This window comes from Dendrobates tinctorius, unplaced genomic scaffold (assembly GCF_039654945.1).
Source record: "Dendrobates tinctorius isolate UK_male_01 unplaced genomic scaffold, ASM3965494v1 ptg000279l, whole genome shotgun sequence".
NCBI classification, from domain to species: Eukaryota; Metazoa; Chordata; class Amphibia; order Anura; family Dendrobatidae; genus Dendrobates; species Dendrobates tinctorius.
Window position 1 is genome coordinate 755641 of NW_027361946.1, and position 25122 is coordinate 780762.

General features: G+C 50.2%; 1 protein-coding gene across 1 annotated transcript in view; it reads left to right on the forward strand.

Moving 5' to 3' along the window:
- Positions 1–25122, forward strand: part of SLC18A2 (solute carrier family 18 member A2) — a 226356-nt gene that overhangs the window by 152729 nt on the left and 48505 nt on the right. The window contains exon 10 of the mRNA XM_073559899.1: positions 19436–19531. Within this exon, the coding sequence (XP_073416000.1) occupies positions 19436–19531 (96 nt within the window). The remainder of the gene's footprint in view (positions 1–19435; positions 19532–25122) is intronic.

Below are 25122 nucleotides of genomic sequence, written 5' to 3' on the forward strand. Positions count from 1 at the left end.
ATCCCACATCATCCCGTCAGCCAGAGCCACCGGACTACTACCACTAATATCCCACATCATTCCATCAGCCAGAGCCACCGGACTACTACCACTAATATCCCTCATCATCCCGTCAGCCAGAGTCACCGGACTACTACCACTAATATCCCTCATCATCCCATCAGCCAGAGCCACCGGACTACTACCACTAATATCCCACATCATCCCGTCAGCCAGAGCCACCGGACTACTACCACTAATATCCCACATCATCCCGTCAGCCAGCGCTACCGGACTACTACCCCTAATATCTCACATCATCCCGTCTGCCAGAGCCACCGGACTACTACCCCTAATATCCCACATCATCCCGTCAGCCAGAGTCACCGGACTACTACCCCTAATATCCCACATCATCCCGTCAGCCAGAGCCACCGGACTACTACCACTAATATCCCACATCATCCCGTCAGCCAGAGCCACCGGACTACTACCACTAATATCTCACATCATCCCGTCTGCCAGAGCCACCGGACTACTACCCCTAATATCCCACATCATCCCGTCTGCCAGAGCCACCGGACTACTACCACTAATATCCCACATCATCCCGTCAGCCAGAGCCACCGGACTACTACCACTAATATCCCACATCATCCCGTCAGCCAGCGCTACCGGACTACTACCCCTAATATCCCACATCATCCCGTCAGCCAGAGCCACCGGACTACTACCACTAATATCCCTCATCATTCCATCAGCCAGAGCCACCGGACTACTACCCCTAATATCCCACATCATCCCGTCAGCCAGAGCCACCGGACTACTACCACTAATATCCCACATCATCCCGTCAGCCAGAGCCACCGGACTACTACCACTAATATCTCACATCATCCCGTCTGCCAGAGCCACCGGACTACTACCCCTAATATCCCACATCATCCCGTCTGCCAGAGCCACCGGACTACTACCACTAATATCCCACATCTTCCCGTCAGCCAGAGCCACCGGACTACTACCACTAATATCCCACATCATCCCGTCAGCCAGCGCTACCGGACTACTACCCCTAATATCCCACATCATCCCGTCTGCCAGAGCCACCGGACTACTACCCCTAATATCCCACATCATCCCGTCTGCCAGAGCCACCGGACTACTACCACTAATATCCCTCATCATTCCATCAGCCAGAGCCACCGGACTACTACCCCTAATATCCCACATCATCCCGTCTGCCAGAGCCACCGGACTACTACCCCTAATATCCCACATCATCCCGTCTGCCAGAGCCACCGGACTACTACCACTAATATCCCTCATCATTCCATCAGCCAGAGCCACCGGACTACTACCCCTAATATCCCACATCATCCCGTCAGCCAGAGCCACCGGACTACTACCCCTAATATCCCTCATCATCCCGTCAGCCAGAGCCACCGGACTACTACCCCTAATATCCCACATCATCCCGTCAGCCAGAGTCACCGGACTACTACCCCTAATATCCCTCATCATCCCGTCAGCCAGAGCCACCGGACTACTACCCCTAATATCCCACATCATCCCGTCAGCCAGAGCCACCGGACTACTACCCCTAATATCCCACATCATCCCGTCTGCCAGAGCCACCGGACTACTACCCCTAATATCCCTCATCATCCCGTCAGCCAGAGCCACCGGACTACTACCCCTAATATCCCACATCATCCCGTCAGCCAGAGCCACCGGACTACTACCCCTAATATCCCACATCATCCCGTCAGCCAGAGCCACCGGACTACTACCCCTAATATCCCACATCATCCCGTCAGCCAGAGCCACCGGACTACTACCCCTAATATCCCACATCATCCCGTCTGCCAGAGCCACCGGACTACTACCCCTAATATCCCACATCATCCCGTCAGCCAGAGCCACCGGACTACTACCCCTAATATCCCACATCATCCCGTCTGCCAGAGCCACCGGACTACTACCCCTAATATCCCACATCATCCCGTCTGCCAGAGCCACCGGACTACTACCCCTAATATCCCACATCATCCCGTCTGCCAGAGCCACCGGACTACTACCACTAATATCCCTCATCATTCCATCAGCCAGAGCCACCGGACTACTACCCCTAATATCCCACATCATCCCGTCAGCCAGAGCCACCGGACTACTACCCCTAATATCCCTCATCATCCCGTCAGCCAGAGTCACCGGACTACTACCCCTAATATCCCTCATCATCCCGTCAGCCAGAGCCACCGGACTACTACCCCTAATATCCCACATCATCCCGTCAGCCAGAGCCACCGGACTACTACCCCTAATATCCCACATCATCCCGTCAGCCAGAGCCACCGGACTACTACCCCTAATATCCCTCATCATCCCGTCAGCCAGAGTCACCGGACTACTACCCCTAATATCCCTCATCATCCCGTCAGCCAGAGCCACCGGACTACTACCCCTAATATCCCACATCATCCCGTCAGCCAGATCCACCGGACTACTACCCCTAATATCCCTCATCATCCCGTCTGCCAGAGCCACCGGACTACTACCCCTAATATCCCACATCATCCCGTCTGCCAGAGCCACCGGACTACTACCACTAATATCCCTCATCATTCCATCAGCCAGAGCCACCGGACTACTACCCCTAATATCCCACATCATCCCGTCAGCCAGATCCACCGGACTACTACCCCTAATATCCCTCATCATCCCGTCTGCCAGAGCCACCGGACTACTACCCCTAATATCCCACATCATCCCGTCTGCCAGAGCCACCGGACTACTACCACTAATATCCCTCATCATTCCATCAGCCAGAGCCACCGGACTACTACCCCTAATATCCCTCATCATCCCGTCAGCCAGAGCCACCGGACTACTACCACTAATATCCCACATCATCCCATCAGCCAGAGCCACCGGACTACTACCACTAATATCCCACATCATCCCCATCAGCCAGAGCTACCGGACTACTACCCCTAATATCCCACATCATCCCATCAGCCAGAGCCACCGGACTACTACCCCTAATATCCCACATCATCCCGTCAGCCAGAGCCACCGGACTACTACCCCTAATATCCCACATCATCCCATCAGCCTGGGGTCATAACCAGAGCGCTGGATGGATTTGCCCTGACTTCCAGACCATAGATCCCTTTAAGAGGGAAGATGTGCCTATGGGGTGGAGGATGTGTGATGAGTATATGGGCAGGGGGGGGATTCATTTCTGTCATGTGCTCTCTGCTCCTTTCTGGGGGACAGATGATGGCTGGGAGCTTATGTTCCCGGGGATGCTAGATTTCTCCCACCATGTCAGTGTCTGCTGAGGTGTTGTGGAGTGGGAAAAAAGTTGCTCATAGCAACCAATCACAGCTCAGCTTCTTTTAAACAGCTCTGTTGACATGTAACATGCTTTGTGATTTGGTTGGTGATACACACATATTCATTCAGTTTTATATATACAGTTGTGGCCAAAAGTATTGACACCCCTGCAATTCTGTCAGATAATACTCAGTTTCTTCCTGAAAATGATTGCAAACACAAATTCTTTGGTATTATTATCTTCATTTAATTTGTCTTAAATGAAAAAACACAAAAAGAATTGTCCTAAATCCAAATTGGATATAATTCCACACCAAACATAAAAAAGAGGGTGGACAAAAGTATTGGCACTGTTAGAAAAATCCTGTGATGCTTCTCTAATTTGTGTAATTAGCAGCACCTGTAACTTACCTGTGGCACCTAACAGGTGTTGGCAATAACTAAATCACACTTGCAGCCAGTTGACATGGATTAAAGTTGACTCAACCTCTGTCCTGTGTCCTTGTGTGTACCACATTGAGCATGGAGAAAAGAAAGAAGATCAAAGAACTGTCTGAGGACTTGAGAAACCAAATTGTGAGGAAGCATGAGCAATCTCAAGGCTACAAGTCCATCTCCAAAGACCTGAATGTTCCTGTGTCTACCGTGCGCAGTGTCACCAAGAAGTGTAAAGCCCATGGCACTGTGGCTAACCTCCCTAGATGTGGACAGAAAAGAAAAACTGACAAGAGATTTCAACGCAAGATTGTGCGGATGTTGGATAAAGAACCTCGACTAACATCCAAACAAGTTCAAGCTGCCCTGCAGTCCGAGGGTACAACAGTGTCAACCCGTACTATCCGTCGGCGTCTGAATGAAAAGGGACTGTATGGTAGGAGACCCAGGAAGACCCCACTTCTTACCCCGAGACATAAAAAAGCCAGGCTGGAGTTTGCCAAAACTTACCTGAAAAAGCCTAAAACGTTTTGGAAGAATGTTCTCTGGTCAGATGAGACAAAAGTAGAGCTTTTTGGGCAAAGGCATCAACATAGAGTTTACAGGAGAAAAAAGAGGCATTCAAAGAAAAGAACACGGTCCCTACAGTCAAACATGGCGGAGGTTCCCTGATGTTTTGGGGTTGCTTTGCTGCCTCTGGCACTGGACTGCTTGACCGTGTGCATGGCATTATGAATTCTGAAGACTACCAACAAATTTTGCAGCATAATGTAGGGCCCAGTGTGAGAAAGCTGGGTCTCCCTCAGAGGTCATGGGTCTTCCAGCAGGACAATGACCCAAAACACACTTCAAAAAGCACTAGAAAATGGTTTGAGAGAAAGCACTGGAGCCTTCTAAGGTGGCCAGCAATGAGTCCAGACCTGAATCCCATAGAACACCTGTGGAGAGATCTAAAAATGGCAGTTTGGAGAAGGCACCCTTCAAATATCAGGGACCTGGAGCAGTTTGCCAAAGAAGAATGGTCTAAAATTCCAGCAGAGCATTGTAAGAAACTCATTGATGGTTACCGGAAGCGGTTGGTCGCAGTTATTTTGGCTAAAGGTTGTGCAACCAAGTATTAGGCTGAGGGTGCCAATACTTTTGTCTGGCCCATTTTTGGAGTTTTGTGTGAAATGATCAATGTTTTGCTTTTTGCTTCATTCTCTTTTGTGTTTTTTCATTTAAGACAAATTAACTGAAGATAATAATACCAAAGAATTTGTGTTTGCAATCATTTTCAGGAAGAAACTGAGTATTATCTGACAGAATTGCAGGGGTGTCAATACTTTTGGCCCCAACTGTATATAGATTTATGTCAGGAGCATTACAGGGTTGTCCAGATCTGTGCTGAGTCTGCAGACATTCTATGTGACTGCAGACTTCTGAATTGTCACACTGCACACTGTCAGGATTCTCTGGTGCCGGTAATTTACATACCTGCGGTCAGGTGCTGACTAGACGGTGTGTCCTCACTCCATGAAGAGGCCGGCGACGTCTAGTGGGCAGAAGTATACAAATCCCATACTTGTGCAAGGGAGAATCCTAAATGTGTGCAGTGCCTGCACTGTGAGAATTCAGAGGCTGCAGCCACCTCTAGTTACTGCAGACTTTCATCTCAAACCTCGCGGCCCCCTGGAATTCTAAAAGGAAGCCCCCGGCAGCCTGGAGTGTCCTCACTGTCGGGACTCAGCGGCGCTCGCTGGCTCCAGCACTCACCACATGGCCGTCGGGTGACTACCAGCTTCTCTCCGGCTTCTCTCAGCTTTTCACTGAACGTTGAGTGGCTCGTCGGCAGGTGACTGTGTGCAGATCGCACGTGTGCGGGGGGGGGCGCCAAACTGAATCCTTGCCCCAGGTCCAGAAAACCTAGATACATCTCTGGGGTCTCCGCTCATCGCTGAGTTGCTGCGGTTCCTTCCACTTCTCAGTAATATTAGTCACAGGAGATGGGGGAAGATTCAGGAGGGAGAAATGTCAAGGACGGACTTGTTCACCCGGTGGCCCCATTACAGGACCGCGCTGGTGTCAGGAGCTCTGCCCCACCGGCTGCTCTGTCACATGGTAGTAAAGGCAGACGGCATGGCGGGGGGCCGGGAGTTATTACACTGGGGATGAGGGGCCGAATGTTATACACCGGGGGTCTATGGGGTTGGATGTCATACACCGGGGGTCTGTGGGGATGGATGTCATACACCGGGGGTCTATGGGGTAAGATGTCATACACCGGGGGTCTATGGGGATGGATGTCATACATCGGGGGTCTATGGGGTTGGATGTCATACACCGGGGGTCTGTGGGGATGGATGTCATACACCGGGGGTCTATGGGGTTGGATGTCATACACCGGGGGTCTATGGGGTTGGATGTCATACACCGGGGGTCTATGGGGTAGGATGTCATACACCGGGGGGGCTATGGGGTAAGATGTCATACACCGGGGGTCTATGGGGATGGATGTCATACACTGGGGGTCTATGGGGTTGGATGTCATACACTGGGGGTCTATGGGGTTGGATGTCATACACCGGGGGTCTATGGGGTAGGATGTCATACACCGGGGGGGCTATGGGGTAAGATGTCATACACCGGGGGTCTGTGGGGATGGATGTCATACACTGGGGGTCTATGGGGTTGGATGTCATACACTGGGGGTCTATGGGGTTGGATGTCATACACCGGGGGGCTATGGGGTTGGATGTCATACACCGGGGGGGCTATGGGGTAAGATGTCATACACCGGGGGTCTATGGGGATGGATGTCATACACTGGGGGTCTATGGGGTTGGATGTCATACACCGGGGGGGCTATGGGGTAAGATGTCATACACCGGGGGTCTGTGGGGATGGATGTCATACACTGGGGGTCTATGGGGTTGGATGTCATACACCGGGGGTCTATGGGGTTGGATGTCATACACCGGGGGTCTATGGGGTTGGATGTCATACACCGGGGGTCTATGGGGTTGGATGTCATACACCGGGGGTCTATGGGGTTGGATGTCATACACCGGGGGGCTATGGGGTTGGATGTCATACACCGGGGGGGCTATGGGGTAAGATGTCATACACCGGGGGTCTGTGGGGATGGATGTCATACACTGGGGGTCTATGGGGTTGGATGTCATACACTGGGGGTCTATGGGGTTGGATGTCATACACCGGGGGTCTATGGGGTTGGATGTCATACACCGGGGGTCTATGGGGTTGGATGTCATACACCGGGGGTCTATGGGGTTGGATGTCATACACCGGGGGTCTATGGGGTTGGATGTCATACACCGGGGGTCTATGGGGTTGGATGTCATACACTGGGGGTCTATGGGGTTGGATGTCATACACCGGGGGGCTATGGAGTTGGATGTCATACACCGGGGGTCTATGGGGTTGGATGTCATACACCGGGGGCTCTGGGACTAAAGGAGAAATTGAGTGAATAGTTCTCGCGCCTAGTTCTGCTTTCCGTGCTGTATGTCATCAGATATAGCAGTGATGTGGTCTTGCATTTTTAGGGGTCTGGTCTCTTCAGAATCTCTCCTGCCGTTTGTGATGTGTTGTTTAGTTATTTTCTGATTTTTCATTGATTTTTACCAAGTTTGTTTTATCGGTGACAGAGCAGACGCTGGAGGATTGGGATGTAATTTCCTGTGCTCTCGGCCCCTGCACCGTCCCTCTCCGAGGGTAATGGACGTCTTGTGAGATCTGTCACGTTCGCTCTCGTCTCTTGTGTGTCGGGTAATTACTGTCCGTGCTGGATGGTGACTCCACGCTGTCTCCAGGATTCGGCCGCGGTGCAGGCGTATCCTGAGCAGCCACTTCTGGGTACAAGTCACAGATCAGCAGCTGTGGCTGATGTGATTAGAGCGGGGGGGCAGACCCCCAAAATACCCAGGATCAGAGGGGCATTTAGACCGAGCGATCTGGATCATATTCCTCACCTATCGTTATACCGATGCCTCTACCTTGTGCCAGTGATTACACTGGCTACCCATCCACTCCAGAATCCAGTACAAACTTATTACCCTCACCCACAAAGCCCTCCATGGCTCAGCACCACCCTACATCTCCTCCCTTGTTTCAGTATACCACCCTACCCGCGCCCTCCATTCTGCTGATGACCTGAGGTTAGCATCCTCAATAGTCAGAACCTCCCACTCCCGTCTCCAAGACTTTACACGTGCCGCGCCAATTCTTTGGAATGCACTTCCCAGGTCAATACGATTAGTCCCCAATCCCCACAATTTTAAGTGTGCCCTGAAAACGCATTTATTCAGACTGGCCTATCGCCTCAACGCATTAACCTAACCTATCCCTGTGTGGCACAGCCAAAAGTTTTACCATAACCAGGTTCCCCGCATCATGTTCCCACATGCTTTATGCATCCATTAGCCCTCTGTGTCTGTACTGTTACACACTTAACATTATGGCTGGTCCATACAATCAGGGCAACTGTTACCACCCACCTTTCGTGTCTCCCTCTTTCCTCATAGACTGTAAGCTTGCGAGCAGGGCCCTCATTCCTCTTGGTATCTGTTATGATCTATGTGATTATTGTTATGCTGTAATGTCTATTGTCTCTACAAGTCCCCTCTGAAATGTAAAGTGCTGCGGAATATGTCGGCGCTATAGAAATAAAATATATTATTAATATCTGGCAAATGGCGGTGACCGGAAGTCTGGTGACTTTGTTCACTTTGGTAATTCCTGTATGGTCATGGTTAATAGTGGTCTCGTGCGATATCCGGGGGGAGATCTACAGACGTCGTATGTGAAAGCGCCTGAGTCTTTGGCTCCGTGCACATGGGGCAGAAACGCTGGAATTTTCTGTCTGGTGGAATATTCGCAGTGCGCCGCAGACCCTCCATCTCTTCCCAGCGCTCAGTTGCACTGGACAGACGGTGTGTTTTCGCAGCCATGTATCAGGATGAGATCCGCACAGACCCCGTGCACTTGCAGCAGGAGTCTCCAGACACTGAAGGCTGCATCTGTGATGGATTGGCGCACATTTCTGGAACAAGGGACACGGCAGCCGTCCAAGGGCGTAAAATCCGCTAAAAACAATCGAACAGCTCACACAACGTGCGGCTTATGTGCTGCAGCAATGGAGACGCAGTGTGTAATAAAGGGGCGGTGTGTAATGAGTGAGCGATGCGTTCCTAGCATGTAGCGAGGGGGTGATGCGTTCCCAGCATGTAGCGAGGGGGCGATGCGTTCCCAGCATATAACAAGCAGGCGATGCATTCCCAGCGCGTAACGAGAGAGCGACACGTTCTTAGCGCGTAAAGAGGGGGCAACGCATTCTTAGCGTGCAGACACATTCTTAGCGTCTAATAAGGGGGCAAAACATTCCCAGCATGTAGCCAGGGGACAACGTGTTCCCAACATGTAACGAGAGGGCGACATGTTCCCAGCGTGTAACGAGAGGGCGACGTGTTCCCAGCGTGTAATGAGGGGGCGACGTATTCCTAGTATCTAACGAGGAGGCGAGGCATTCTTAGTGTGTAACGAGGGGGCAACTGTCATGCCGCTTGCGCCGCATGATTCCCGGACCTGGGTCCTCGTGGCCACTCCGGGAGCTCCCTCTAGTGCGCACTCGCATCTCTCCTTACGGCTGCGTGTCGTTGCTGGTGCGCACGCACATCTCTTGTGCTTGATCCTTCGGCTGATGCCTGTGCCCGGCGTGTGTTCGCGCGCTCATCTCCATGCTGCCTAAAACGGTTCCTCTCTATGGTCCTGGAGGACCTGTTCCAGCAACTCTCTCTGTGGTCCTGGAGGACCAGACGCAGCATTCCTCTCTATAGTCCTGGAGTACCCGACCTGGTGATCCTCTCTACGGTCATGGAGGACCTGTTCCAGTGATCCTCTCTATGGTCCTGGAGGAGCTGATCCAGCGATCCTCTCTATGGTCCTGGAGGACCTGATCCAGCGATCCTCTCTATGGTCCTGGAGGACCTGATCCAGTGATCCTCTCTATGGTCCTGGAGGACCTGATCCAGCGATCCTCTCTATGGTCCTGGAGGACCTGATCCAGCGATCCTCTCTATGGTCCTGGAGGACCTGATCTAGCGATCCTCTCTATGGTCCTGGAGGACCTGATCCAGCGATCCTCTCTATGGTCCTGGAGGACCTGATCTAGCGATCCTCTCTATGGTCCTGGAGGACCCGACCCATAAGTTCTCTCTATGGTCCTGGAGGACTGACCCGGAAGTCCTCTCTATGGTCCTGGTGGATTTGACCCGGAAATCCTCTCTGTGATCCTGGAGGGCCTGACCCGAAAGTCCAAGTGCTGAAGCCCTATATCAGGCTGCCTCTTCCTATGGGAGGGGACTGATTATTGTGTTGCTTGTCTGCAAGAGCTGCTTGGTCTCTGCTCAGTTGCTCCCTGTATTCTGTGCCCCCTGCACCCTGCCTGTTGTGCTTCTTCGTACACGCTCTGGGCTTGTACTTCGTCTCGTGGCCTGTACCTGCCTCGTGTTTTGTACTTCGTCTCGTGTCCTGTACCTGCCTCGTGTCCTGTGCTTTGCCTCGTGTCCTGTACCTTGTCTCGTGTCCTGTGCTTTGTCTCGTGTTTTGTACTTCGTCTCGTGTCCTGTGCTTTGCCTCGTGTCCTGTACCTGCCTCGTGTCCTGTGCTTTGCCTCGTGTCCTGTACCTTGTCTCGTGTCCTGTGCTTTGCCTCGTGTCCTGTACCCTGTCTCGTGTCCTGTGCTTTGCCTCGTGTCCTGTACCTGCCTCGTGTCCTGTGCTTTGCCTCGTGTCCTGTACCCTGTCTCGTGTCCTGTGCTTTGCCTTGTGTCCTGTACCTGCCTCGTGTCCTGTGCTTTGCCTCGTGTCCTGTACCCTGTCTCGTGTCCTGTGCTTTGCCTCGTGTCCTGTACCTGCCTCGTGTCCTGTGCTTTGCCTCGTGTCCTGTACCTTGTCTCGTGTCCTGTGCTTTGTCTCGTGTTTTGTACTTCGTCTCGTGTCCTGTGCTTTGCCTCGTGTCCTGTACCTTGTCTCGTGTCCTGTGCTTTGCCTCGTGGCCTGTACCTTGTCTCGTGTCCTGTGCTTTGCCTCGTGTCCTGTACCCTGTCTCGTGTCCTGTGCTTTGCCTCGTGTCCTGTGCTTTGCCTCGTGTCCTGTACCTTGTCTCGTGTCCTGTGCTTTGCCTCGTGTCCTGTACCCTGTCTCGTGTCCTGTGCTTTGCCTCGTGTCCTGTACCCTGTCTCGTGTCCTGTGCTTTGCCTCGTGTACTGTGCTTTGCCTCGTGTCCTGTACCTTGTCTCGTGTCCTGTGCTTTGCCTCGTGTCCTGTACCTTGTCTCGTGTCCTGTACCTTGTCTCGTGTCCTGTACCTTGTCTCGTGTCCTGTACCTTGTCTCGTGTCCTGTGCTTTGTCTCGTGTTTTGTACTTCGTCTCGTGTCCTGTACCTGCCTCGTGTCCTGTGCTTTGCCTCGTGTCCTGTACCTTGTCTCGTGTCCTGTACCTTGTCTCGTGTCCTGTACCTTGTCTCGTGTCCTGTACTTTGCCTCGTGTCCTGTACCTGCCTCGTGTCCTGTACTTTGCCTCGTGTCCATTACCTTGCCTCTATAGGTACCGTTCCCCACGGCTTTCCTGTCCTCTGCTCTGTTGTGCTCCTTTGCACGTGCTCTGCCTCTTTCTTTGCTCTTTCCTATCGTGCTCTCTTGCACCACCCAGTTTCTGTACGATGCCTCGCCGTGCTGTCTGTACGTGCTTTGGCCATGTACTCTGCCTTGAGCTATATCTTTGTATTCTGACCTATCCTGCTCCTTTAGCACAAGTCTTCGCTCTGTGCGTAGTTTCTTCCTTAACCCGGCTCTGGGCTCTAGCTTACGCTCCTCTTCTCTCTCTTGTACCCGGCTCTGTACTTCAGCCTACGTTCCGCTCCTTGCTCTGTAAAAATTTCTAATGCAAGCAATTCCCTTCATAAGTCCCATGCTTAGTGACAGGATGTCCCCTGTGCGTAATCTAAGTGTCACATAGAATGTTAGAGTTGGAAGGGACCTCCAGGGTCATCAGGACCTCCGGGGTCTACATGTCTAACCCCCTGCTCAATGCAGGATTCACTAAACCATCACAGACAGATGTCTGTCCAGCCTCTGTGTGAAGACTTCCATTGAAGGGGAACTCACCACCTCTCGTGGCTGTTCCACTCATTGATCACTCTAAGGGTATGCTTCCACGTTCATGATTACATCAGGATTTGCTGCGGATTGAACGCTGCGTCCAGATGTTACAGCATAGTGGAGGAGATTTTATGAAATCTGTCTCCACTATGCATGCAGACAGGCGGGTGACACACTCGAAATTACGGACATGCGGCGCGTCTTTATAGACCACAGCTTGTCTATTTATCTTGCGAAGATGCTCCGTCTCCGCAAGATACATAACACAGTGTATGTGTAGTAAGGGCCAGATTGGGGGGTGGTCCACTGCTTACCGCGCACAGACGACACAGAGACGGAGGCAGATTTTCGGGTACAACAGGTCCGAGTTTATTGGCCGTCCTCCTGACGACCGTAGCCATACACCGCAGCACCTTCACAGCTCTCCGTACTCAGGCCCGGGTACCTGCACCTTCCTTCTGTCGTAGTGACGTTCCTCGCGGCTCTTTCACTGGGGCTGCCCTAGGCCTATCTACCGCCAGCGCTTCACCAGTCCGAGGTCGTCGTCGATTTGGTACCCCGGGGCCTTGTCTATTCTGCGGTTCTTCGTGTCAGGGCCACCCCCCTGACTGTCTCTTCTCAGTCCCCTGGTCGAGCTCTCCTCTACTGTTCGTTCTCCTTCACTGTCTCTTCTCCTCCTGAGCTCCTCCCAGGACTGGAACCCTCTGGAACCCCGTCCTGTCCTATTTATCTCCCTGCTCGGGAAATCCCCTCCTGGGTTCCTGTCTCTCCGCCCCCATGACTAAGCGGTTTCGTAGCCTTAAGCTGCTGTCAAGTCCTGTTCTCACGCTCCCTCCTGCCATCTTGTGGTCAAACTTAGGTACTGCACTTCTTTTCCGTTTTCCCCAGCTGTTTGCCTTTTGTCATTACAAACATCCGTCTACAGTGCACCAACCGTCCCTTCTCCCTACAGACAAGTCCGTCCGTCAGGTCACCTTCCCTACATATGGATAGGATGCGGTGAGACTGTGTCGACCCGTGTGTCTCAAACATTGCCTTCCCCCCTCCCCCCAATCCCACAATAAAACACAGACAGGCCTAGATGGGTTGAAACAGGTCGGTCACAGTTTATTAATTACATAGGCAGAGAAAGGCAATTACACTTCGTAACGTCTCCTTGCCGTATGCCCTGTCCCCCACCGACATGTGAGCCGGCCAACGAGCGGTCACAAACCTTTGTCCTACTCTACAACTTCCTGACTTACACAGGACTCCGTCCCCCAACCAGCAACCTTAGTGCCTGCTCGACTCCGTCCTGCAAGGCGGATAAAAATCTGTCGAGCCCAGTGTCCGTAAGGTGAACTCCGAGCGATCTTAATGCCACATCATCTCCTTCCAGCTGGTGGTGGCGAACCACAATGCCAGACTGTATTTTCCTTTCACAAACTTCGCCATCCGCGCGTTGATCTTTCTTCTTCATCGCTCTATGGCTTTGGCGTCCATTGCCCCATGCCAGACGGCTCGTGGCTCCATCTCCGACCACACCAATACCATATCTGGTAACATGCAGGTAAAACGCTCTGTCTGACATCACCGTACTGAGTTCAGCAGTCTTCCTTTTAACCAGATCATTGCCACCAAAATGACCGGCCCTTTAGCCGTCTTAACGATGTTTAACATTTCCGGGAAAATCTGTTGCCATCGTAGCCCTCTGACACCTCTCTCAGACGATAACAATGCGTTAATAAGATTAACATCTACGTCCGTTGTTACAGTGGCTCCACACCAAATGTTGTGTCAGGCATAGCAGAGTTAGTCGGCGTAGGAGGGCGGGCAAGGGCGGGGAGGCGGATGACATCTTGTTTAGGCTAAAAATCGGATGTTTGTGTTCTCCAGCATTGTACCCCATAACTCGACTGATGATACGATTGCAGAAACTTCTAGCAGTGCCGGATCGCTACCCCAGTTTGATGAAGCCCAAAGCTCCGGCCAGGTGCCTTTGCACCATTGGTTTTTGTAGATTGCTACAAAACCGTCTCGGCTATTTCCCCCTACCGCTAGTCCTAGTTCCTTACTTGTTGTCTCTTTTGCCATGACGCAGGTATGGCCATTGTAGGATTGCAGGAATGTTTTCCATACTAGTAAGTCTGCCCTCAAGGGTCGAGGGATTCTAATTCTATGACCCGGTTGGGCGATGCCCTTTGTTGCCAGCGACAACCGTCGAGAGAAGGCTCTGCCGGCTGGCATTACACGGCAGGCGAATGTCAGCAGACCCTGTAAGGTCTGCATTTGCTGGAGGGTGACTTTTTTAGCTGCACAGAAACATTCGACCATCTGTATCGTTTTTTGTATTTTATCTGTTGGCAAGCGAAAAACCATTATCTTGGTGTCTGCTTCAATGCCCAGGAAGGGCAACACGTTACATGGGCCGACTGTTTTGTCGGATGATAGTGGCATGCCAAAATGTTTTGCTATGAATTTTAAATTTTTCAAGAAGGAAGGTGCAGAATTTAGAATTTTAGGCAAACAAAAAATCATCAGGTAGTGAATCAGCGAATTGCTGCCTGTTTCATAACGGACCACCCGGTCCAAGAAAGTACCGAATAATAGTGACACCAGATGGAACATCCCATCGGCAGGCACATATCAAAATAATAGTGCTGGTCCACCTTGCAACCTAACAAGTGGAAGCATTCGGGGTGCACGGGTAACAGCTGACTCTGTCTGATTTTGCCAGTAGGGCGCCGAGGCCGGCTTCACAAATTATTTCCACCGCCCTATGGAATGACACATATGTGACGGAAGGTTCTTCTGGAGTAATAGCATCGTTAACCAAATCGCCCTTTGGGTGAGAGAGGTGATGGATTAGCCGATATTTGCCAGGCACCTTTTTAGGAATAATGCCTAGTGGTGAGATTCTGAAATTTTTGAAGGGCACCGAAAGAAAAGGACCCACCAATCTACCTAGTTCAACCTCTTTTTTTATTTTTTGTTCTAATATCTCAGGGAATTCGCGCGCCGATTTTAGGTTGTTAGGCTAGTTTCACACTAGTGTTCGTGGGCACAGCGCCCCCTCCGGTCAGTTCCTCCTCTGATCGCATGACGCTGCATGCGATCAGTGTATCCTGTATTTAGCATTGGATACGCTGATCGTGCGCTGACCATGCGCTGGTCTGATTTTGCTGGCGTTGTGCCCTTTTGGCGCTGCGCCCAGAGCACAAAGATGCAACACAGCGCGTTTTCGTGATCTGGGCGCAGCGCCAAAAGGGCACAGCGCCAGCAAAATCAGACCAGCGCATGGTCAGCGCACGATCAGCGTATCCAATGCTAAATACAGCAACGTCATGTGATCAGAGGAGGAACTGACCGGAGGGGGTGCGGCCAGGGGCGGGGCTTAGCGGAGGCGCTGCGCCCACAAACGCTAGTGTGAATCTAGCCTTAGCTAATGTTAGACTTCTACTGAATTTGAGGGGAATGAAAAAAACGTTTTTAAAGCCGGAGTATAGTTGCCGTGCTGCTTCTTTATTGGGGTAAATGTTTAGCCAAGGGCCCATCGCAGTTACGCTCACCGGGGTTTTGCCTTGTAGGCGCTCTGCTCCCCTGACGGGTACATCTTTATGCTGGATGTCCCCCCCCCGTAAGCTGAGCAGTCGTGCCTAAATCTACACGACGTGTGAAAACGGCAGCTTCCTTCATTAAAAAGCCATCAGGCCCCGGGTTTTCGTACGACCACTGACTGTTGGCCTGTGGCTGCGGAGTAATTAGTGGTCGCTGATGAAAAGGGGGGCTGATTTTGTGATAGCATTAGACATAACCACAAATCAGTGGCTTTCACTCCCCAACCTAGATCGGGCTGTAGGGCCAACCGCCTGCAGAACTCCTCATCATACCTCCGCCAGGCTGAACCTCCATGGGATTTGTAGGAGTTTTATATTAGGTCCTGATAAATAATTCGGAGCAGCGGTTGATCCACTGACAATAATGACCATATGTCCACGTCATCATTATTCCATATTCTCTCTAGTGTCCTGGTCTATGTGGGCACCTAGCGGGCTAATGCCACGGAAGAAAGCGTCTTTATGTAAACCAGCTGATTGAAGTGTTGTCCTGTTATCGCCTGGCCCGCATGGTCGTGTTAAGTGTTGAGCTAGCGCCTTAATTGCTGCGGCGGCTAATTCGTCGTTGGTTGTATTATTTACTACGTGGTGTTCGTTGGATGTTAAAAACTCACCACTGTTTGGCGCATGATGGGTTTCTTCTGCCTCGGCTTTGGCTATCGGGGTTGCACGGTGTTGGGTGGAAGCCCTGGGAGATGGTCCTCCCATGCCATCGGCCAATGGCGGAGCATGAGACAGCTGGCGACTGTCGAGTGTCTGATCCCGAGTGTCTCCGGCTGGAGGGACTCCGGTTCCTGTATGTGTGATGACTTGGTTGGCGGCCCAGGATGGGTCGCTGTGGCTGACTGCCGTAGCTGGGACACATGACGTCTGTCGTGTGTCTGAGACAGCCTTTCACGACTCTCAGATGCGTCGGACCAATTGGATGGGGATGGTGAACGCCATCTAGAGGAGCCTCCTATGTGAGCTGTGTCGAGGGCGGTAATGAGAGTAGTGACATTTAGAGGGACAGAGGGAATGATGGCGGGATTCTTCGGAGGAGGATGGGGAGTGTCTGCGCCGTATATGTCTGCGCCAGCCATGAATAGGGGGTGTGTTAGGGGCCGTTAATTCTGATGTAATTGGCTCGTTATGTGTGTTACGGGCTGTGACTGGTAGTGTAGTGCTGTGTAACGAGGGCGTTAATGGTACGTCACTATGAATTGTATTTTGTGTAGTGTTTGGAGGGGCGGTGGTTAATGTGACCTCTATATTATTTTGTGACTGGGTCATTGATTGCGTTGGCGGAGCGTAGTTTAGTATTGGGTGCTTGTGTTACGTGGCGCATTGCGTGTACATGTTATATACTGTATTTGCTGGAGAGCGCACTGGTCGGTCTGGAGGGACCGATCAGCGTGCTCTGAAGCAGCGTTTCTGTGCCTGCTGGAGGGCCGCTGTGGAGCAGGCCTGGGCTTGCGTAGTTTTGTGCTGCTCCTGCTCCGGCGTCCCTCTGTGCAGGTAGTGCAGTTGTGCCTGCCGGAGGGACACTGTGGAGCAGGCCTGGCATCATCGATGGCCAGAAGCGGACTGGCGGCGGCTGGAAGTGATGCGAGGCCATTGGCGGGGCCTCGCCTTGACACGGCCGGAAGTGACGCGAGGCCGTGGGTTGGGCCTCGTCTTGACGCAACAGAAGGCGGCTGGAAGCGGCAGAGGCAAAGGCCCTGCATGTCCCGCCCCGCCACACGGACACAACAGGATGTGGTTGAACAGGTGTCTGCTTGAAGTGTTTGCGTGCGTTCTAAAGTATTGCATACCCATCCGTCTGGTCCACTTCTTCCACTTCCCATTCCTAGTAGACCATGGACACACCTGTCCATGGGTTTTATTACTGACCTACCGGTATCTGCAGGCAAGACGGTGGTTCTGGTGGTCGTAGATAGGTTCAGTAGAATGGTGCATTTCATCGCATTACCGGCACTTCCGAGCGCCAAGACTCTTGCTCAGGTTTTTACTGAGATTGTGAAGCTTCACGGGGTTCCCTCCGATGTGGTGTCAGATCGGGGGACCCAATTTGTTTCTAAGTTCTGGAAAGTTTTCTGTTCTCAACTGGGAGTGCAGCTCTGCTTTCCTCTGCTTTGCATCCTCAATCGAATAGACAGACCGAGCGCATTAATCAGAATTTGGATACCTGCCTCAGGTGTTTGTCTCTGAAAACCAGGAGGACTCGGCATCTTACTTACCGTTGGCCGAGTTTGCTATTAATAATCTACTGGCAGGTCACCGTTCTTTGGTGCATACAGTTTCCATCCACAGTTTGGCACTTTTAGTGTGTGAGGGGCTTCGGGAGTCCCTGAGGAGGAATGTATTGCTTTGTCGCTTTCTTCTGTGTGTTAAGGGGTTCAGATACAGGAAAGATGTAGGGGTTCAGAGTAATTTGAAGATCATGGGAGACAGGTACAAACTTATGGCTGACAGATAACGCTCGCCAGGTCTGGACCTAAGTGCGATGACTTTGGTTGTCTACCAGGATATCAGCTTGAAGATCACTTCCTAGAAGCTGGGACCTAAGTTTCTTGGTCCCTATAAAATAACTGCCGTTATTAACACTACAGCTTTTTGTCTTGAGTTACCTCAGGTTCTTAAATTCCACAATGTGTTCCACAGGTCTCTGCTCAAGAAATATGTTAGGCTGGATCATTCATTGCATGCTTCTGGTTCTGAGTGTCCGGAAGCCATTCTTAGAATGGGGGATTGCAGTCACAGGTGTGACAGTCATTCTTGATCTGGCTGTAGCGTTTGTGTCGCATCTTTGCACCATCCAGGTTGAAAACTGTTTATCCCCCAGACATGGATTACGGCGCGGGACAGAATGACGGATAGGTATGGTCTATTGTTGTTTTTTTATTTTACTTTTATTTCAGGAGATCGAGGGCTTCGCTGGGATTAGGCTTTTAAATAAAAATGGAAAACTGTGTTTAGTCTTATTTGAAAAATAGGAGTTTATTCTAGCTGTGTCTCTATTTACCATACAACTAATGGATTAGTGATGGATAGGTGTCTTATAGACGCCTCTCTATTACTAAGCAGTGGACTTGATGTCACCTGACAATACAAAGGTGACATCAACCCCACTTGCCACTGCTACAGGACAAGTGGGAAGAGCCGGGCAAAGCACCAGAATGGGGGCATCTAATAGATTTGCTTTTTCTGGGCAGCTGTGGGCTGCTATTCTTAGGCTGGGGGGGGCAATATCCATGGTCCCTTACCAGCCTGAGAATACCAGCCCCCAGCTGTCTGCTTTAGCAAGGTTGGTTGTCAAAAATGGAGGGGGACCCCACGCTGTTTTTCTAATTATTTATATAATTAAAAAAACAGTGTTGGGACCCCTCTATTCTTGATAACCAGCCTTGCTAAAGCTGACAGCTGAGGGTTGCAGCCCCCAGCTGTGAGTTTTAACTGGCTGGTTAGCAAAAATACAGGGGAACCCACAAGTTTTTTTTTTTTTTAATTATTTATTTACAGTGCAGGAGCTGCTAATGAATACCCCCATCTGCCGCTCCTGCTCTCCCTGTAATTAGCAGAAACAGGTGTCGGATGGTGGGAGCTGTAGTCCCATCAGCTGACACCAGTGACCGGAGGTAAAGTTTATACCTCCGATCACAGGTGATTGTCTTTGACAGCGTGGGAACCGCGGCTCTCTGACCGGCGGGGGTGATTTCACAACCGATCAGAAGCGGTGTTTGCCACGCTGTCATGCACTTTACATTGCAGCAAACACTGGATGTTCGGGCCCCCATTCAAGTGAATGGGGTTCGGGATCTGTTCTGGTACCCAAACCCGAACTTTTTGTAACAGTTTGTCCAAACTCACCGGACCAAAACATCCAGGTGTCCGCTCGTCTCTAGTTCTTGATCATCAATCATTTTGCTTTCTCTCCTTGTTGCAGGATCCATCTGTTTCGCCAATATGGCAATTGCCATGATGGAACCGGCACTGCCTATCTGGATGATGGAAACTATGTGCTCCAGGAAGTGGCAGCTCGGTAAGATGCCCATTAACCCCTTCCCTTCATTCATCTACAGTGCGTTCTAAATTATTCCAGAAATGTTAGTATTTTCCTCTCATTTATCCTGGATGCGGATGAGTCGTATAACGTCCAATCATCAACGTTGGACGATAAATTACATTCATCAGACAAATCTCCCAATGAGAACAGGATTTATTCCAAAACTAAAACCCTCAGAAAGCAACAAATTCTCCTGGAGATCGAGAGTCCGGACATTTTGTAGGTTGTGAAGCGCTGAGATCGGTCATTTGTGGGATCTGCAGCGTTAGACGTCACATTACTGACACCAGAAGCTTTTCCAACAGGAACCTCCTCAGGCCGAGTCCATGTCTCATCGGTGCTTCTGGGATTTCACCTCCACAATTCTGCAACCATTGATATTCTGCGTTTTTGGAGAGTTTCTGCTTGAATTTCTTTGCTGGATGTCAGAATCGCCCCCAGAGCTCCTGTTCTGTTGTGATCGCCCCCCCCTCATAGATCTGCAGAGGATACCCCAAAGGTTCTCAATAGTACTGAGGTCAGGGGAGGGTGGTGTCCACCCACGAGTGTCCTCCCTTTATGCCCATAGCAGCCAATGACTCAGATCTTCTCTGCAGCATGAGATGGGGCATTATCAGCGTGAAGATGATTTTGCTACGGACGGTGTAGTTCACGGTTCTTCTCTTTTTGTGCACCATGGGAGAAAGCGGATGTCAGAAACTCTACAGTATATACTTTCGAGGTCATTTTAACACTTTCAGGGACCCTAAAGGGGCTACCAGCATTCTGCTCATGATTCTGGCCCAAAACATGACTCCACCACCGCCTTGCTGGGACATGGTGGCCGTCCATTAACCATCCTCGACTCCATCCATCTGGACCATCGAGGGTTACACAGCATCATCAGTAGACATGGCTAGTTTACAATGAGTCTTCATGAATGTCGGGGCCACTGCAGCCGTCTCTGCTTGTGAGCGCTGCTTAGGGGCGGCTGAATAGTAGGTTTATACAGAACTGCAGCCCTTGGAGGATCCTACACCTTGAGGTTTGTGGACTCCAGAGGTTCCAGCAGCTTCACATACAGGTGCTTATCACAACATCAAAACGTGACTGTCCTCTATCCTATAGAGTCATTACAGAGTGATCTATGTCACGGGTTTATTTCTGGTAATGTTGATGATTATGGCTTACAGCCAATGAGACCCCAAAAGTCATTATCTCAGTACATTAGAATACTTTATAGCTCCAGCCTGAAAAATGATTGTAAAATCCGAAATGTCGCCCTCCTGAGATGTCTGGTCAGTAAATGCCCTCTGTGATGGTGGGATACGGTATGTGGGGAACATTTTGTTTGTATTAATATTTTACTGATTTTCATGGTGTTCTCTTGTAGGATGATGAGCTGTTATTTGGTAATTGATGAATGGCTGTTGTTGCCATCTGATATCAGCCCCACAGTACCGTATTGTTTGCTAATATGCTAATAACATATTGAACTAGCTTGGTGAAACAATGATCCCCTTTGACCTTCACCCCTGACCTGTAAATGAGGTTGGGGACCCTGTGTGGGACAATGATGTTGTAATGATAAGTAAGATATGACTTCTCTGGAACATTCCAGAATCTTCCATTCTCTAAACTACAGATGAGACTCTGCCTGTCACATAGCTGCGACCCCCCCCCTTCCTCACCCACAGCTCTGTGTAATCTGAGATCCCAGTGAGGATTTTCCCCCCCTTAGCCAGGAAAGGATTTATTTTGTTTGAAGCACCATGCAGCTGGATACAAGTCTGGGAAATATTAAAGAGGCTGGATCGAGAAAACAATACGCGGCAGAGGTGTGAAAATTACATATCTGCATAGGGCACGAAACCAGTGTTCTGGCCCTTAATTTTCACGGTTCTAGCACCCACAGAAACCGAGAAATGGATTTCTCCTAAACGGTGTGACATAATTACTGCATGTTTGGTCTTGAATTATACCCTCCGATAGGCTAAAGAAAATGATATTATGTGCGTGTTTATACGAGGTACCCTCTGCGAGATATAGTCATTATAAGTTTTGTAGTCAGAATTGTAACTCCTAGAGCAGGGGGAGGAACATACCAGACAGCCCCTTTTATGATCTCACCGACCCTAGGCTATAAGGTATTCCTCCCCTAAAATTCAGCCATTCCAGCTAGAGATCTCATGCCAAGAGGTTCTCAGATGAGTGGAGACGTGTGGCTCAGCCTTCTCCCCACACGGTTGGCCTAAGACCATCTAAGCAACTGTAAGTGTTACTCTCTGTTCTGGTAATCCCGTTTATTTTATATTTGCATTGTACATATCTAATGTCTCATTTTGTAAAGCCTTGTTTTATCTGCTATAAACACTGCCCATTTTGGGAATGAACCATAAAGTTTATTAGTTCTGCCTCCTTGCTCTGTGGCGAATGTACACGTGCCTTTAAGATAATTACACTACTGAATTGGGTTGGCTTCAAACCCCTCTATTAAGTTTATAACTTAAGCAGAGAAATCTGGAGCTGGTGGCGGCAAAGTGTGGTCTGGGCACTGCTGAGAGTGACTGAAGGGATTTTATAAGCTAATTGGGTGGCTGCGGTCAGAGCATTTTATAATTCCCTCACTGCAGGATGCCGGGTGGCCAGACCTCATTGAAGCAGCTGTCCGGCGACCAATTATCCCAGGTGTAGTTCCCTGACTGAAAAAGTTCCTTACACTTGCCAGTCCTACTCTAACATGAAAACCTCAAAAAGAGGAAAAAATCCTCCAAAAAATTCAGATACAAACCAGACAGGCCTATATGCATCTGCACTAATACAGGGTGCAGCGGACCCAAGTAAAATGGCAGCTGCACAGGTGCATAAACACCAAATGAAACAGCCAGCCTACAATCAGGGATTGGCCGTGTGGTCCACCAGTGCAGAAGAAATAATCCCCATGTGGCAGTGTTCACACAGGGAATGCAGGGCTTCTGGCTTACAGCCTCTTAGTAACACCATATAGGGGGGCTGCCCAGTGCCAACTAGAATGCATCCCGTGTGAACAGAGGCCACAAGTTTACAGAACCATTTGGGCCCAACTGCACCCTGAAAAAGATATAAAAAGTGCACAAAAAACATCTCAATATATGTCAGGTATTGGTTGATATTGAGGCCTTAATACGGAAGCTGACAAACTGCGTCAAAGTTCCTTACCCTTGCCAGTCCTACTCTAACATGAAAACCTCAAAAAGAGGAAAAAATCCTCCAAAAAATTCAGATACAAACCCGACAGGATTATATGCATCTGCACTAATATGTTAGAGTAGGACTTTTAATTCTGCCTGAGCGAGTGTGATCGAGCTGAGTGTGACCTGAGCGTAAGTGCGAAGTGTAAGTGTAAGTGTGTGACTTGTGATTCAGTGAAGAGGTGTTTGGAAAACCTATAACAGATACCTGTGTGAGTTGCTGAATTGTAGGTTGCTGAGCGCTTTCTACCTGTTTAATTTTTGGGGGGCTTGGGGGCTTGTTTATCCTATTTTTTCTTTCTACAGGGTTAATCTCATATTTTACTATCTGTGTTTTTAAGGGTTAACTATATTGCATTTAAATCTTGAGGTGTAACTATATTCACAAGGGGTTAATTAAGGGTGGGAGTTCCTAATTAAGGGTTTATATGGGGCAGCTGGTTGGGGCTCAACTCCTTTTGGAAGTGCATTGAGCAGCAGGGTGGTGTGCTGGTAAAAGGGGAAAAAAAATCTCTTTTAAATCTTCTGCCTGAGCAAGTGTGAGCGAGCTGAGTGTGACCTGAGCGTAAGGGCGAACTGTGGTAAGTGTGTGACTTGTGATTCAGTGACTTTGGATTCAGGGAGTTTCCAAGGGAGGTATTACTGAATTGCTGTTATATTTTATTAATACTTTATATATTTTTTTGCTTATCTTTCCTGTCTGGTGCAATTCCCATTAGGATGTGCTCCACTATTGCCAATGCCATCCAGTGCACGTCTTGCCGCATGTATGCAGTCCTTGAACAGCCGGTGGAGGGTGCATACTGCTGTGCGAGATGTGAGCACGTTGTGCATTTGGAAGCCCAGATACTGGATCTAATGTGCAGCTGGCAACACTGAGATCCATAGACAATATGGAAAGGAGTCTTCTGCTCACTGAGCAGACGCTCACTGAGATAGATGAGGGGGGGGATGCTAGGTTGGAGCTGCAGGACAATGAAGCAGCTAGCTGGGTGACAGTTAGAAGGCGGGGTAGAGGGAAGAGCGCCAGGGAGGCTAGTCCGGATCTGGCACACCCCAATAAGTTTGCTAAGTTGGCAGATGAGGGGAGTGTTAGTGCAGGAGTAGCACCGCTGCAGCAAGGCATGTCCTCTGAAAGCCGGAGGAGTGTCTGCTCCAGTAAGGGGGGAAATAGGAGAGCAGGGCAGGCCAGACAGGTTCTGGTAGTGGGAGACTCAATTATTAGGGGAACAGATAGGGCAATCTGTCACAAAGACAGGGATCGTCGAACGGTGTGCTGCCTACCTGGCGCTCGAGTCCGACACATCGCTGATCGGGTTGACAGATTACTGGGAGGGGCTGGTGAGGATCCAGCGGTCATGGTGCACATTGGCACAAATGACAAAGTTAGAGGTAGGTGGAAGGTCCTTAAAGAGGATTTCAGGGAATTAGGCTGTAAGCTTAAAGCAAGGACCTCCAAGGTGGTATTTTCGGAAATACTTCCTGTACCACGTGCCACACCAGAGAGGCAACGGGAGATTAGGGAGGTTAATAAGTGGCTCAGGAATTGGTGTAGGAAGGAGGGGTTTGGGTTCCTGCAGAACTGGGCCGACTTCTCAGTTGGCTACAGGTTCTACGCTAGGGACGGGCTGCACTTCAATGGGGAGGGAGCAGCTGTGCTGGGGGAGAAAATGGCTAGAAGGTTGGAGGAGTGTTTAACCTAGGGACGGGGGGGAGGGTATTCCTTTTATAGGAGGGGAAGACAGTGCAGATAGAGACCTGGGCACAAATAATGACATTGGGGGTGGGGGTGGCATGGGGGGTGGGGTTAGAACAGGTAATAAGAAAGAATAGAGGTACAGAGAGATACATAAAGTGCATGTATACTAATGCCAGAAGTCTCGCCAACAAGATGGAGGAATTGGAGTTAATGTTGTTGGAGCATAATTCTGCCATGGTGGGGATATCTGAGACATGGCTGGATGAGAGCCGTGACCGGCGGATAATTTACAGGGCTATAGTCTGTTCAGAAATGACCGAACAAATAAGCGAGGGGGAGGCGTGTGTTTATATGTAAAATCATCCTTACAACCCATCCTGCGTGATAATATATATGAATCTAATGAGAATGTAGAGTCCCTGTGGGGGGAGATAAGGGGAGGGGGGAAAAATAATAAATTACTGATAGGGGTTTGTTATAAATCTCCAAAAATAATGGAAGCAACAGAGAATATCCTCATAAAGCAAATAGATGAAGCAGCGACTCAAGGAGAAGTCATTATTATGGGGGACTTCACCTACCTCGAAATACATTGGGGAACCGAAACCTGCAGTTCAGCAAAGGTGATTGTTTCTCATCGTTGTCACTATCACCTTTCA